Below are 16,387 nucleotides of genomic sequence, written 5' to 3'. Positions count from 1 at the left end.
TGCCCTTAAAAACTGTAATCCATAAATGTTGTATTCCGTAATACTTTATGTCATTGTCTTTTGCCAAAGAAATAATTTAAGCCGATGATGCAAGTCTGTAATCAGCTTTTCGTTTATTAAAGATTAATTTTATGCATGATGCAATTCTCTGCACTTTTATCGTACTAAAATAATTGCTTATTGCTTTGAGTTGTATTATAATGTACTATATCTATAATGTTACAACAAAACGTTTGTTTAAAAAAAGAAGAGATAAATTTTTCATAAAATGCATGCCTCGGCCTGTCCCAGTTTTGTGTAGTTTGTCCATTTCTCTCCATCTTGACTGTGTTGTATAAAATACGTCTTCACCCACGCTTTTTTAGCGACAGACCCTTGAGTTCTCAGCTGACGAATCTCACGGATCTGTGGAAAGTGAATCTGAAGGTACTGGGACCCACTGTTTGTGCCTGTGCACCAGGCTCCGTCCGGATTTAACAACCGAGCAAGCCAAGGTTGAAAGCCTGGGCCTAAGTAAGTGGAAGCTGTCATGGCTTCATTAGAAAGTTCCCCAGTGCCAGCGCCCAGATCGTTTGAGCAACCTGCAGAAGAAAACAATAATGGTCTAAAAGACAGATCAATTGGCAATTCAGAGGGAATTCATCACTGATCGTTCATTGGTAAAAAAAAAAATAGAAAACGTTGCGGTCAGAGACTGAATTACATAGTATATGGACCCCATGCAAAATGGCTGACATCTTAATATTCTTTTGTTTCCATTCAAATAAGCCCTGCTGAACCTCGTTCTTGAGTTCAAAAACTAAAGAATATTTTACCTTTAACGAGGCTAGTGAGGCTTATTTGAATGCACGCAAAAGAATATGAAAATGTCAGCCATTTTTGAATAAGGTCTATATCACAATTGTTGCCCAATATAAAAGTAAACGCAAGATATAATAAATTCAAATCTGATATCTGTTTTGAAATGTAAAAGAAAAATGTAAACATATTTACAGGGAAAACTGTCTGTTCTGAAACGAGGCAACTTAAAGGCTCTTCAAGGAAACTGCAACAGATTTTTTGCGACATAGTTGCACGCCCTAAGATTCATTTGAATGACAGCTACTTCCCACGGACAACAGGCCCGTAGCGGGGGGAGGGGCAGGGGGGGGGGGCTTGAGCCCCCCCAGAATTTTTGGAAGTTAGAAAGCAATGTGCTAAAAAACATATAATTTAAATAAATTAATGTCGAATTCTGACGCCGCAAGTGCCTTTTCACAACCTTTAATAGTCTGTTAACTACCGGTCAGTTTCCTTCGCTAACAGACACTCCTATCTTGTGAATCGGAAATAAGAATAAAAATGGATTTAAATCAACCAATCTGAAGCGGCGAAAGCTGTCGAAATAAACTGCTTGTTTGCTAAGACATCCGCTCATTTTAAGCAATACAAATGTCCTTAGTTTATAACAATTTAGTGTTCCCGCGTTGTCACACAAAAAAGCCACACAAATATGTCCTCAAGACTAGAGAAAAAAATTCTCCTGCAGTCGGATTGTTACTACCCAATTCTAAATTTAAAAAGAGGAAGAAACATTTGTCGTCGTTTGTCTACGTCCTCCTTCAAACGTGAAATTAGGAAACTTCACGTAAAAGTCCACGTTAAAGAAAAGGCAAAAACATGTACCTAAGAGTGTGATCCAGGTGCAAAGTTATTGTTTTACTTACTAAATCTACCGGGTTTTTTGATGTTCTCGTTGTATCCTAAACTCCCAAATCAGTCTGTTTTTGAGTGACGGGGGGAGGGGGGGTAGTTTTTTGTTTCACCATTTTGCTAAGCCCCCTCAGTTGTTTTAGCCTTGCTACGCCGGGGCCTGGACAATAAATTATTGGAATGCACTACCATCGGACATTAGACGTTTCGAAACAGAAAACTTATTTAAGTCTGCACTAATTATTTTTCCATTCTCTAGTTGTGCTATGTACTGCACATTTTTTATCTTAAAGGGAACCTCTGCTCCGAAAACAAATGGACGGTAAATTGTTGGAAATAGCGTCTAAATTCTAAATTTTAGTTTAAGAAGTAGAAATAACATTCAAGTGTGCAATTAAATACGATTTTCGCTTTAAAATTTTCCGGACGCTACCATCTTGGATTTCATGACATCATTGCGCTGCCGCTATTGTTGTCTATTGTTTCAAACAAAAGAACTTCTGTTTACTAACAATAGCGGAAACGCAATGACATGAAAAGTCTGTTTTGGGCTGGCAAGTAATGAAGTTAACAAGAGCATGTTCAATTCTCAGCAGATAATGCCGATAAATCGCCGAAATTGGTTCCCGTAAAATATTTCAAAAATATTGGTCAAATACGCAAAAAGTGACAACGTAGGTAATTCGACTGTGCTGTTTGTACAAGAAGCAAAATGTTCAATCTGAGGCGGGGTGAGTGTAAGCAGAGCAAATCTATGGAGAGATAGGATAGTATAACATACCTTTACATCCATAGACCTCCACTCTCATACAATTACGAAACTGAAACGCACGAGGATGTATTCGAAGGTACCGAGTGATGAGCTGGTTGTTCAATCTTACTACTTTTGTAGTATTTGTGTTGGTGCTACCTTGAAACTCCTATAAAGAGAGAAAATACAATAAAACATGGTTGTTTCACTTGACCAAGAGAAGAAAATAGCTTGGAAGCAAGTTCCTTGTGTTTACTTCTCGTTCACTTCGCGGTTTTTAATTTTATTTTTTTTCAGTTCGTGTTGTAAGCTTCGCTGCTATGCGTTCACCTAGAGTTCGCATGCTGCAGGATGACCTGAATAAAACTTAACACTAGGCGTACAATGTCCCTCGGTAGCAGTTCTTCCCGCCATTTGTAACTTTCCCTGGCGTTGTTTTTAGGTTCACCTTTACTTCACCGTGGCTTTACATTCATTTCCTGTTAACCTCGCGTACGCCTTCAGTTTACCTTGCGTTCGTCTAAGGTTCACCTGACACTTGCCTAGAGTTTGCCTTGCGTTCACCTGGTGCTTTCCATGAATCTCGCAAAAGTGATTGTCTACAAGATTAACCTACCCTGGACGTCACTGTATCAATGTCAACCAACAAGTATAAGTAAGAAAGTATTCAACTAGATCTTCGTGCCAAAAACATACCTTAACTTCTCCGCCTTCATAATACATCTTCCACTCTTTACCGTTGTCGCTGTACGATAAAGCAAACGATTTAACAAATGCTTTCCTGGAAATGTACTTGGTTTTAAAGCAGGCATTATTATCAGTCATGTTCCCACGTTTGTTAGCCGCAGTTACATTACGTGAAGTGTTTTGACCCGCTGTATTGTGAGCCAGTGTGAGTGTGACGTTCTCGAAAAGAGATGAGTTGAGTGTCCTATTTCCTTCTGTCACGGAGCTGTTATGCGCTTCAGCCGAAGAGTTTTGTCCCACTGTTTTGTTGACTAGTGTTATATTCCCCAAAAGGCTGTCCGCCAATGTGACGTTCTCGGCTAGAGAGGAGTTCAGACTATTATTTCCCTCTGCCACAGAACTGTTTATATGAAAAGACAAATAAATAATATTAGACAAAGAAATTCACTTTTATTGCCATTGGTGATTTCACTGCCACTACCCTTGTCATTGTTACCGTTAATGTCACCGCCATTGCCATTGTCACTGTCACTTGCCATTGCGTTGCCTTTGCCATTGCCATTGCCATTGCCATTGCCATTGCCATTGCATTGCCATTGCCATTGCCATTGCCATTGCCATTGCCATTGCCATTGCATTGCCATTGCCATTGTCATTGCCATTGTCACTGCCACTTACCATTGTATTTTCATTGCCATTGCCATTGCCACTGTCACTGTCACTGTCAATGTCACTTACCATTGTATTGTCATTGCAATTGCCATTGTCATTGTCACTGTCACTTACTATTGTATCGTCACTGTCATTGTCATTGCCATTGTCATTGTCACTGCACTTATCACTGTATTATCATTGCCAATGCTAATGGCACTACCATTGTCAATGTCATTGACATTGTCATTGCCACTAGGGAGTTTAAGAAGCTACTGCGGCCACGGCAACGAGAACGTCACAAAACAATAGAATATAATGAGAAAAACAAAGGCCCTGCACGTGCGTTATGAATTTTGGTACATTTCGCCACCGTGCTCGGCCAAACCACAACGTGAAATGACTAAACTCGAGGCTTTGTGTAGAACGTGAGCATATGACGGTAAATTATTCAATCTCTGTTTCAACTTGAACGCCGTTTCCACCTGTTCTCTTACTGGACAGTTCGGCCACATTGTACAAGTTGAACGAATTGGAATAATTGCAAAGTGGTGCAAGTAACGCGAACTTATATTTTCAAGCGACGTTTTCGTTGGCGTGGTCGTTGTGGTTTCTTAAAGTCCCTATTATCTTTGTCATAGTTACTGTCATTGTTACTGCCATTGCCATGGTTTTGCCATGTTATTCTAATTGCCAATTTCCAATGCCATTGCCATTACCACTGTCCTTGCCATTGCCATTGCCATTGCGTTTGTCATTGTCACTGTCACTGTCACCGTCACTGTTGTTAACATTAACACTACCACTTTCGTTGTCACTGTCATTTCCATTAAACTCCACATGCATATTTATCATTTAACGTACCTGCAGTTCACTCGTATCCTCTTCTCAACAATCCACTCGTGAAGTGCATTTCCTTGTATACCTAACATGGTGACCTGAAATCTATCGCCCAGGTCAATCTGAAGATATGCCTCCAGATCAAGGTTTGTTGAACACCAGGACCCACTCCCTGACATGCTATTTAGACGGCCGTGGAATGGCTCGAAACCAGGCCCCAGAACAGATGACGACGTCATTGCTTTGTTTGGAATGACTCCTTCTGCGATTCCAAATGGGCCCAGACAAGCTGAATAGCAACAAAGCTTATCAAAACTCTCCTCGTGGGGAGATATTGGTGAAAATTGCTCATCGCAGTTCAGCTTATTGCTTATTGTCATTTAAATCAGGCATCTCGAGTGTTCGCCTCAGCATAGTAAATTTGTCAAAAAAGAAAGAAAAGTTTGAAACTTCAAAAGGCAGTCGTTAGTTGCATAAGCGGGTTAACTGGTTTTCAGGCAAGGAATTGGGTTATTGTTTGTCTCTGAAACAAAATTGGTAGTGTTATATAGGGGTTGTCGTAAAGGTCTACTAACAAGGTATCTAGCCAAACCTTTTAACCATGACATTTGTTAATTCGCTTACTAGTCCGTAATCAAAAGCAACTGCTTTTTACTTAGTTGTTTCCTAACTTTTCTTGGATTTGGCTCAGGTTACTGGCGTAGTTTCTGGAATTCTCGCCACCGTTTTCAAACACCTTCTTTTAATTTGGGAAATACACGTTTCCGTTTCTTCCTGCATTCAGCTGGGCTGTCTAAGTTTGTGGAGGGGGATCTATGGGCTTCGAAATTTTGCCATGAAGTGTATGCTTTCCGTACAACGACGTATTAAATGCTGCCTTTTTAAACCCTATCAGACTATGGAAAGTTTCGACTCTTGTACTATAATTCTAAGAAAAAAATTAAGGTTTGCACGTTAAACGAATGGACGGTAGACGAAACTAAAAAAAAACATGTTGTACTTTGGTCTGTTTAGAGTCATTCAAGGGTTGGCCATGGGTGAATAGACTGATGAGTAGCGGCTTCAGAAGTCGCCTTGACATGCTGACATTTCATATCACTAATCAGTTGAATTACAAAGTTTGCACTTGTTATAAATTACACATAATCACCATAAGTGCCAATAAAAGGTACAACAAAACGAAAAGAGTTTTTTTTTCTACATTTTACCTTGGCAGCCATAAATTTCGAGTCGCATGCAAACTTCTTTGATAGCTCGTTTCGGGTAGAGTCGTATCAACTTTCCTCTTATTGGAAATGACAGGTTGTGCCTCACGATTTCTCTGTAGCTCAGCGCATAGTTGCGGCGAAAAATCTGAAAAGAAACGTAACGGGACTTGAGAAAAAACATCGGCTGTGACCTCTCCTCAGTAACTCGCATGTTTTTGTGCAAGCTACTATCCAGTTTGTTGTAAGTGTCAACTTTTTGTAATTAATGTTAGTTATGCCTGATGTAACTGGTACTTGCTGATTTTTTTGTAATATTGTTGGTTTTGACAATAAAAAATACAGTTGCAAAAAAAAAAAATGCTATCCAGTAACACATACGATGGTTCTTTTCCCTACAAGTCCAAGGGATGAAGCATGAAGTACGTCCTTGTGAACTACCCATTTGGGATCAAAGAATGATTTCTGCGACTAGTCTCACAAATTTAAATTGGCTTGAATTCGTGGCAAAAGGCGCGGGAAGTTGTCACTTTAAAGTGTGCTTTTCCTCTTATGTGTACTCTCCGTGCGACCAGACATCCTTGCAAAGAAAACTGATATAAAAATCAACCAATCCAAAACCAAATTAAATTAACCAGAATGACTCTGCGACATTTCCCTGCGACTAGCCCATTCATGCGTGACGTGTATGTGAATTTTAGTAGGGACAGGATTCGTCGCTGCAATAAGTAGGACCTTTAAGAATTCAAGGATAGGTGTTTAACAGGAAACCAACTTCACGGCACGGTGAGATTGATCTTGTTTTCTGGTAACTATCCACGAAATGGTGATTGGATAGTTGTTAACGCTAAAATATTTCACTTAATTGATCAAACGTCTGGGTTTCACGCTAAAAATCATCCTAAGAAACGACTATTTCATACCTTAATAGTTCCATTTTCCATGTAATCAATCCAACCGAGCCCTCGACTAAAAGCCAAAGAAAACTCGTACACAAAACCCAAGCGTGTTCCTTGATTGGCCACAGCAGTTATGTAATGTTCAGTTTCTAGATTAATCTGATACCATTCCTGGTCACTCGATATACCAGCGCACCAGCCACTGACTGTGTCATTTATTCTTCCATTCTCGTCTGGCCAGTGACTTGATTGTCTTGAGGCCAGCAGAGATCCTGGTGGGATTTTGAAGTTTCCCATCCCCAATGCTGAGTTGCACATGTCTAAAGACAATAAAAGAAAATGAAAAAAAAAATATAATTCAGTCCATACACAAGACGTTCTGATTAATATTTTAACTGTTCTGTATTTTATGGGAAACAGGCGCAAAATCATCTTCTTTATCAGAACTTTTAGGGAACACCCAGCGTTTCCTTTCGATGAAAAACGAAATAAGGCGAGCTAGAATATTTGGAAAACCATTAGCAGCTCGATTATTTTCACTCGCTACAATTTTCTGTAATTTGAATATTCAGCTAAAAGGATCCGAAGAGATCAAACTGTGTTGGATTGTTAAAAAATTGGCATAAATTTTCTTCTATGTGTGCTCCTTACTTTTATGCTCATAAGGAAACAAGCTTCTCCAGCAGCTTGCGATTGTCAGCTATCCTCTTGATCGTAGAAGTGAGACACAACAGACTTGAAAGTAGAACAACAGAATAGACTTTTCCCAAATTTCGCAAGTCGCTCAGCGACAAGGGCAGTTTCGGAAAACTTTGAAAGCACCACTACAAAAGTACGCAAACTCATGAATAATTTGCGCGGGATAAACTTCGCAATTGTGAAATTGTTGCTTCAGTTTCAGTTTGTGGTGAATACTGTCTAAACCTTTTGTTTGATCGCGTTCCATATTTTAACTTCTTTCCTGACAGGCTGAGGACCAGACTTGTCACAAGTCGACTTTTTAAGGCGCGAAGCATGAACGACGACTGATGTAGTCGCGAGTCAGGATAAGACTCCATGAAAACAGACTTTAAAGAAAGCCCAGGTGAGGCTTTGCACGAACGGATAAGAAAAAGTACCAAAATTTATACTACACGTCGTGGCTAAACTTACCAAGAGAATGTTCAAAAGGTAGGTCTAATTTATGCCTCGTATTTCGACCAGTCACATCGAATATAACTCACAATTAAGCGCTGCAAATCAGCCTCCAAAAATGCATAAACGATGAGGAATAGGTGATTATTCCAATTTACACGAATGCATTTTATTTCGAGATGGGATTTTCATACGAGTCAAACTAATCTGTATACGAGTCAAAACTGAACTGATGCTTGGAGTTGCATTCTCACTCCAGTAATAACACGTGTTAACTGGGACTTGCTTTACGAAGGAATTAATGGGTGTTTAAGGACGGTGCCTACTAATACCGAAGTATTTTTGCACAGTTTATGACTATGCGGGAAAAGCAGATCTTAGGAAGGGCTATTGAAATCCAAAAAGAAAATTGGGGGTAACCATGCATTTTTTAAAGATAACTAAGCAACAATTATTCTAAAAAGCAGCAAAATACAAAGCAATGTATGGCGCTTTTTTCCAAATTGATGCTTTATTATCTCTGAAAAATGCATGGTTACTCCGAATTTTCTTTTTGGATACCAAAATCACTTGCTAAGTTCTGCGTTCTCCACATAGTTTTAAAGCGCGCAAAAATATCCCTGTAATAGTAGGCACCACCCATAGGAAACCCGAGTATCTCCAGATGCGCAGAACGTATGCGCAGTAACAATAGTAGGCACCGTCCTTAAAGTTAAGTACATAACAAAATAGCGGGCTGAAGACACTTACCCTTAACGAGTAAAGCACTTCCATTTTCCATGATCTGCAAGGTAAGTAAAAGAATCCTGAAGATCAATGACGCAAAGAACAGAGAGCCTGAGCCTAAACTGAAAATTAGCAACTGGAGTTACAAAGAAAACCTTTTATCAGCTGTCTTGCTTTTTATTGTGTAATTCTTAAGTCTGTGAATGAAACCCTCACAAAATACTCGCGATGTCTACTGAAAGGTGTTGCCTTCACTGAGAGCAATGAATCAAGACAATTATGATTAAGTGTTCAGAGAGTTTCCCAAGATTACATACCCTAAGACAAGAAACGCATATCAAGGAGTAAACTTAAGCTTTCAGGGGAGTGTTTGAATCTCAGCTTGTGCCTCGCTACTGGCGTGCCGCAGTTAAGTCTGAAACTAGACAATAGTCTCTTCTTCCAGGACTTACAATTAGGTTCCCCTTTCCCTCACGAATTCGGAAATCAGTGCATCGCTGGCATTAGCCGAAAGTTAATCCTAGAATTAATTTAATCTTACCGTCAGTACAACTACAAGAATGATGAAAAGTTTTCTCGGACTCTCCAGTGAGTCATGTCGCTGTTTTGCAGTTGTCATGGCGAAAAGTGTTCCTCAGTTTAAGGTGCGTAATTTAGAAGACTCGTCCCGCTACTTCTTTATTAATCCTAAGCAAAAACAAAAAGGGGCCAACATAAGAAAGAAGGACAAAGATTAACTGTGTGCGAATAAAATATTAGTGATACGTTTATTCTATTACCTTTCGTCCAAAGTGCTCAGACTGCTTCAGAAAATGATTTTCTTTCATCTGGGTTCATTTAATATTCAATTCTTTTCAATCCATGTCTAAGCAGGTTGTGGAGTTCATTTTTAGCTTTACTTTCGCCGTTGTATCCGTAAATATGCTCAAGAGCTAATGGATTTTTCGATGGACACAAAATTTCCATGCGGTTAACCTCTCATTGACAAGGTATTTTTCTGAGTAATTCCTTGAACATTTATCCCAGAACACTTGTGTTTTTTTGTTTTTTTTTTCAACATAGAAATGGATGAATCAATTGAAACTGAGCTGTAACCTTGGAAGGTCATTACAAGTGAACGTAATGAAAACTAATTACTCTAATTTAGGCTACTTAACAATACCACTTGTACGTTTTGTAAATTGAAGCGAAAACCATAAAAGTTAAGTTAACTAAGGTCTCACTTTAATTTCAATTCAGCAAAAAATATGTATTCTCCCGTTCCTAATTACGTTGGTGACACATGTACGATTTACGATTTAACTTTTTAATCCTTACCTTGTTATTCAGCTTTTCGATTAAACTAAGAGCGCTGTCATTTGCCATAAAACGTTTTAATTTGTTTTGAGCTTATAACTCACATATAAAACCCTAAAATAAATGAATAAAATGTACTTACTGAGAAAATTCATTTTGTCCACCTTGGTCGACGCAGGATAAAGTTTAAGAACTTTGTCATTGACCGGTCTCCAAGTGTGGATAAGATTGATAAATAATGCACAACATAATGTTATCATGCTTACGCTTTTAACGGTGTGACTTGTCTTGTGAGGTGCGTACTTTGTATAATCTAAACATTTAACTACGCTGTATGAATTAATCAGTGCATTGGCAACATCTTTACTCTCACGAAAATCAGTAAACGACTAAAAGAAAAAACAAAATTTTCCATTCCTTCCTTATAAAAACTATTTGAGTGATAAATCAGTGAAACTCAAATAAACATAGTTTTTATTACAATGGAATAGAACCCATAGCTTTTTTTATTTTCTTTCTTTGCCTTCTTTGATGGAATCTTCTTGATGGTTAATTAAAATCAACTAACAAATTAACTGTAAATATTTATACAGCGGAAGCATGAGGTAGTAAGTAATTGGTTAATGAGTTCTTTTGTTAAGCTTTGTATTTTCGCTTTCATTATTGAAGATTCCTAACCCCCTTCGTTCATTTTATGGCAACCTTTGACTCAACAGTCAGAAACAACTTGTACTGCTTAATTGAAGATCCTGGCCGTTTTAAAGTAAATTCAATTCGGATCTGTGAAAGTACATCGGTTGGCCATGAATTCAATTTAATTGACAATAACGTCTTCTTTTCGCCAGTTTTACGATTTCTGTTATATATCACTTTACCACAGTCATTAAATAAATCCTTTAGCCTTTATAAAGCTAATCACAGCGTCAAAACTCTGTGGGATAAGACTGAGGTATTAAAAGCATCATGGGGAAAGGTTTGTATGAGAATAGAACTTATTAGTATATACCACACAAGGGAATAGTACTTTTCGCGCGCGCTGATTGGCTAGCTCGGAGGTGATTAGCCGAGTACTATTCACCTCCGAGCAGCCAAAGAGAAACAAGATGGCTTCCCGTTTCGCCACGGTTACTTAAGAGGGAATTATTTCGATAAACGAGGCGACTGTTAAAAAAAATACATAAATGGCAACAAAGTTTGGTTTGACGGCATCAAATGGTAAGTTATTTAATCTTTTCAACCTCATATTCTAAGGCGAAAATTAAAATACAATCCCTTGTTTACGAAAACTGTGGAGCACTAAAATTAAAATTAAAACAATGAAACATCTTATAATTTTCAGCATGGTTTCAACAACAAGACGAATTTCACAGAAAAATTAAAGAAATGACATTGTAGGAACTAAACAATTGTCTCCAAAAGTTTTATTTGTCTGCAAGAAAGCGAGACGGAGCTTTCTAACCATCACTATTCACCTCCACTTCGGTGAATAATTGTTTTAACAATTAAAATTATTCAACACATTGTAACACTGCCCAAATATGGTCATGATGCACTGAATATTCGTCGCCGGGAGTCAACAGACATCCTGTGATATACGTTGTTTCGTGTGTCGGGGAGAAAAAATGGCAAAATAAAGATTGTCTCCAGCTTTTCTGCAATAAAACTGGGTTTTGGTATCAATGTGTTCAATAATAAAATTTAAATAATTATCCTGCTCAATCTTGCGGAATATCCTCTTATTTAAGCCTCAGGCGACATTACGCGCGATTTCCTAGGATAATTGTTACATCAGATTCGTATTCGGCTCGGTATTGAACTGGATCTGCCTTGAAACGGAGGCTGTTGTGGAAGAATATATTAAAAAATATATTTGCTCGTGAAAAAAGTTAGACCCCCCCCCCATTAAGCCTCGTGTGTAAGCTTGTACGAGTTCGAGGATACGAACACGGTTTATTGAAAGGCAAAAAATCTCTACTCGAATATATATTTTGTAATTTTTTCTACTCCAGACCTAACAAACGAGCGCATTTTTCCCCATACATGTCCTGTAAGTTTCATTACGGACAATTGAGGAAAACACGTTTGAGAAATAAAATTCAGAGGCACGGCTACGGCGTCGAAATTTATTTAGGTTTTGAATGGTGAAATTTCCAAAACTGTCAATTCGAGTGCAGATTTTGGTTTCCTTTCTGATTTTTTGTTTTGTTTTGTTTTGTCTTTATTTTTCTTTTACCTTTCAATTTTCATACAAACCTTTGTCTACATTTTTCGCCATATTGCCCCCACCACCCATGATGCTCTTAACAAAGTCTATTTCTATTCGGCATTCAAGATCTTTCGCTATCAGATGGTGGCAATTTCCTCTTTACATCAAGTCAAAGCACATTTTATTTGGATTGGCCCATAAGCTTCGGATAACTCTTCCATCCATGAAAGAAACTTCTGCGCGCACTAATACCACTACGCAAGCGTACGAGACGTAGAGGAAAGTTCCGGGATGCTTTGCGCTACAACTCAGGGCGTAGTCCGGTTGCACATAAAAATTTTACCTGACTGTTGGGAAGGAAGTTGTCACCTGGTCACCAAAACATCATTCGCAAGAAAAAATGCGGCTTGCTATTGAGTTTATCTTCTTCTCAGCGTTATTCCAACAAATTGGTAAGTAAAGTACACATCATTTTAACTCAACCTCGCTCCTTCGTGGGGTGATAAATCTCTGTTCGGTAACTATGAGGAAAAAGATGTTTTAGTGAGAGTGACTACAATTTCTTGCGACGCAAATGGCAAGAGGGATCGCCTATTTAACTTTTTCATTTGAACTAATGTCAGGAGACACACTTAGCCGTTTTAACATGCATGTGTGTTTTAAACTGAATAGAGAAGAAATCTTTCGTCCACGCCGACCATCAGGGTCCACTCGGCTTCAATTTGAATGGCGCTAGTGCTGAAGGTTTATCTGTAGACTTGGTAGCAAAATAAACTTAGGAGGAACTTCTACAGCATAATAAACAGCACTATGAGATTGAACACATCAGTACGAGACTCAAAGTTAGAGCAGCAAAAAAGCCTTTCTTCCTACGGCATTGAATCTTGCGCAATATAGTTACGGTATGCTAAAAAGTATTGTATCGCGCAAACGAGGACAAGCTCCTTCAATTTAAAACAAAATTTACCGCCCGCGATTTATGGCATTCCCAGTAATGAGGTCTAATTCATGTACAGTTCTTACAACACAATCTATCGTCATGCCAAACTCAGTTTATTCTAAATACCCTGAATTATGTTCAACTGTAGCGCCTAGTAATTAACCTCGATAAGCTCAGTTGGGCTAACGTCGTGTTTTTAATGACTTTGCGCGGCGTTGGTTCAAACATCGTTTAACTTGTGCAGAACCCAATGCATACATTGTGATAATGTATTTATTATCACAATATGTGTATTGTCAAACGTAATAATTTGGCCCAACACGCATTTGAAACGGGCCTAAGCGTTCGGTTTGACTGGATAAAAATTCTCCAAGGATGAGTAACGAGTACAGTTAGCAGTTTGTATGATGAACGCAAATACGAGACGACAGGAGCAACAGAGGGGAAATTCGCTTCTATTACAGGGGATCAGTTTTTCAAACCATTATTAATTTAAGTAGCTGCCATTTAAGTTTATAAAATGCAGTCCGAAGTGGATTTTACACTCGTGCAGGAAATGGAAGATCCCTATATCAATTTGCATTTAGTTCATTTATTAGTTTAACGTTTAGCGGTAACCTTTTTTGCTCACGTGAACTGTCAAATGAGAGCAGGTGGCCACTTTCATAAGGGAAGGTCCCGCGTCAATTGGAAACATCAACCTAAATAAACCACCTTACAGCCCAAGACTGTCACGCATCTCTGCTGTAACTTCTTTAAAAATATGTTGCCTTCGAGTGCTACAGCAAGAAGACAAACTAAAACAGTATACCTACCCTGAGAAAAGTATTGTTTTTTACGCTGTACAAGGTGGTTCTAAGTTTTAAATCTATGGATAAAATCCTAAAGTGTGACCATTCAAATGAAAGCTACTGAGCAGTACTTTCCTGTGGTGCTGTTTACTACGACTTTGCACAAGTTGATTTTAGCTTTCGAGTCTGTGAATGAAATATCAGTAGATCATTTAATGAATGCTATTGAGCAGAATGATCTTGTAGTCGTGTTCGCTTTCATTAACAGGTGATGAGGATCTTTCTTCTATCTAATATTTCATCCGCAGTTCAATATATGTTTCATATATTCATATTCATTTATTCATCTTTCACGAGTATATTACGAACTCACAATATAAACAGCTCCCAGTTAGGTTGATAACTCAGTTGGTAGGGCACTGCACCGGCATCGCAGAGGTCATGGGTTCGAATCCCGTTCAAGCCTGAACTTCTTTTTCTACTGAGTGAAAATCCGTTTTTTTTTTTCATCTTCTGCTTTTTTTATTCCCTAAAAAAATGCCATCTTAGTGATTTTTTCCATAAATATCATTTTCAATGACTTTCAATGATCCACAATTAAAATGCATTACTTCCCAGGCTAAGAAAACGAAATTACAAAATTCATAACTTTCCAAGCTTTCCATGACCCGTACGAACCCTACTGGGAGCGCTGGATAAACTAAACGTTTTGCTCGTTTTCAGGTTTCTCCCTCCAATGCTACAACTGTTATTCGAAAGAGAGTTGGACTCAGTGCGATCAGCAGAGACAGAGAGATATATGCCCTCCGTGGCTGGACGTCTGCGCCAAAAGTCACGTTACTTTCGAACCCTGGGGAAAACGCTACGAAGTTTACGAACGTGGATGCTTTTCAAACAATCTCTGCAACCCGGAGGCCTGCAAGTACCTTGGTCGGTACTACAATGCCAAAAACTGTACCATACAATGCTGTGATCTGGAACTGTGCAATGGAAGTGTTTTGGCGGGCCCCAGCACGATACTTGTCGTGTTTACTGTGGCTTCAACAGTAACCTGTTGGTCTTGGTTCCGATTTTTTGCGTTTAATTAACTGGGCGATAGTAGCCCCTTTATCCAAGGTTGTCACAATGTTTGACGGAATAATAGCTCAAACAACAGAGACAATAGCGCTAGGTCTCCTATATTCCTGCCTTAATTAAATGAATTTCAGCAAAATAATGAAGATGTTGTTTTGTAATTTGAGAGATTAAGCACCAGGTTTACGGCAAACAGCAAACGTGAGATTCGCGTTTATGTTTTCTTGAAAATATGAGTACGTAGATGAAAATAGTACAAGATAATTCTGGCCTTTAATTCTAATGCAAAAACACTCAATTTTTCTTAGAAACTGAAAACAGCGAGCGGCAAATGAAGGATAAACACGGTTAACCGGACATTTCTGCCGTTTGACAAGTCGACAAACTTAGAATGCCTATAAAATATTTCGCTTATAAAAAAGTATAGGACGTGAGCGCCAATTGTTACCTGCGGTTTAAATAAAAGTTTACATTAAGGTAGGTCTGAGCCATGAAACATTATAGTTCAAATACCCACCCCAATAATCTAATGTCGCTCTTGTTACCTGCAAATAGAAAACATATTGGGAGCAATGTTCTCAATTTGCTTCCGTCCATTTTGACCCAGCAGTCTCCTTCTATGGCTCCGCTGAATTAATTACTTCTTTCGTATTTTCCATCAAGGCTGAATAAACTTTGTTATCGATCATTAGCTTCAGTGTATTTGTTTCTGTTCTAGAAACCACTGGTTACGATTTCATGTAAATTACAGTTTGAAGGAACTGTTACGTACGTTTCAATTAATTTACCGGTGCGTTCGCTACAATCCGTTTTGCAAGATTTTCCAACCGAAAGAAGGCACTCAACAAAAAATTGCCATTTTTTTTTCAAAGTTGTAATCTAACCTGGTCATCCGTTATTTCTGAGTTTCCTTTCCAATAATGATGACTTTCAAGTTTTTTAAAGCAATAATAAAGTGACATTTCCCCTTTAAATATGGGGGTTTTAAGGCTTTTTTTAAGACGAGAGAGTTAATTGTAACTGTGGACTTTTTTCAGTAGTTTAGTACCCTTGTAGGAAAACTTTATCTTGATCGTTTCTGTTGCCTTCTTATATTTTGTCGCGGTGAAAGAAAATGGGACAGCGGCAAAAACCAAAAACAAAAAAAGCCGAGAAACAATAGAAAACTCTGCTAGCATGTAAGGCAGTGGTTTAGTTTCAAGTAGAAGGCTATGCTCGAGAGCTGACTTCTTTACGTTTGATGAAGGGATTATTTCAAATTTAACAGTGCCCCGTTAAACTTCACCAATCAAACGTGTTCAATACAGTGCTGAATCTCTTTACGGTGGCCAATTTACCTTTAGTTATCAACTCTGTTGATAAACCAAACATTCGTCCCTACTCCCCACCGACGCAGCACTGCAGTTTCTTTAGAAGCTAACCCCCTTATCCATAATGTAATTTGTTACGCAAACAAAAATTGGTAGAACATAAACATCAAGGATAAGAATTTCAT

At 38.5% G+C, this 16,387-nt stretch overlaps 2 protein-coding genes across 2 annotated transcripts; one reads left to right on the top strand and one right to left on the bottom strand.

The window, feature by feature from the left end:
• Positions 1 to 261: 261 nt before the first annotated feature.
• Positions 262 to 9,360, bottom strand: LOC146483391 (lactadherin-like). The gene is made up of 8 exons (XM_085106028.1): positions 9,127 to 9,360; positions 8,610 to 8,643; positions 6,750 to 7,045; positions 5,830 to 5,974; positions 4,646 to 4,910; positions 3,140 to 3,395; positions 2,474 to 2,612; positions 262 to 581 (listed from the first exon to the last, which is right to left on the bottom strand). The coding sequence occupies exons 1-8, from the start codon at positions 9,202 to 9,204 to the stop codon at positions 262 to 264; spliced, it is 1,533 nt and encodes a 510-aa protein (XP_084962154.1). The 5' UTR covers positions 9,205 to 9,360.
• Positions 9,361 to 12,402: 3,042 nt separating this feature from the next.
• On the top strand, positions 12,403 to 16,272 carry LOC146483390 (uncharacterized). The gene is made up of 2 exons (XM_085106134.1): positions 12,403 to 12,539; positions 14,542 to 16,272. Exons 1-2 carry the CDS (start codon positions 12,488 to 12,490, stop codon positions 14,904 to 14,906), a joined length of 417 nt encoding a protein of 138 aa, XP_084962260.1. The 5' UTR covers positions 12,403 to 12,487; the 3' UTR covers positions 14,907 to 16,272.
• Positions 16,273 to 16,387: the final 115 nt, after the last annotated feature.

Source organism: Pavona decussata, unplaced genomic scaffold (assembly GCF_977016875.1).
Source record: "Pavona decussata unplaced genomic scaffold, jaPavDecu1.1 SCAFFOLD_39, whole genome shotgun sequence".
NCBI classification, from domain to species: Eukaryota; Metazoa; Cnidaria; class Anthozoa; order Scleractinia; family Agariciidae; genus Pavona; species Pavona decussata.
Note: the sequence above shows the minus strand (reverse complement) of the source record. Positions and strands in the feature narration are given on the sequence as shown.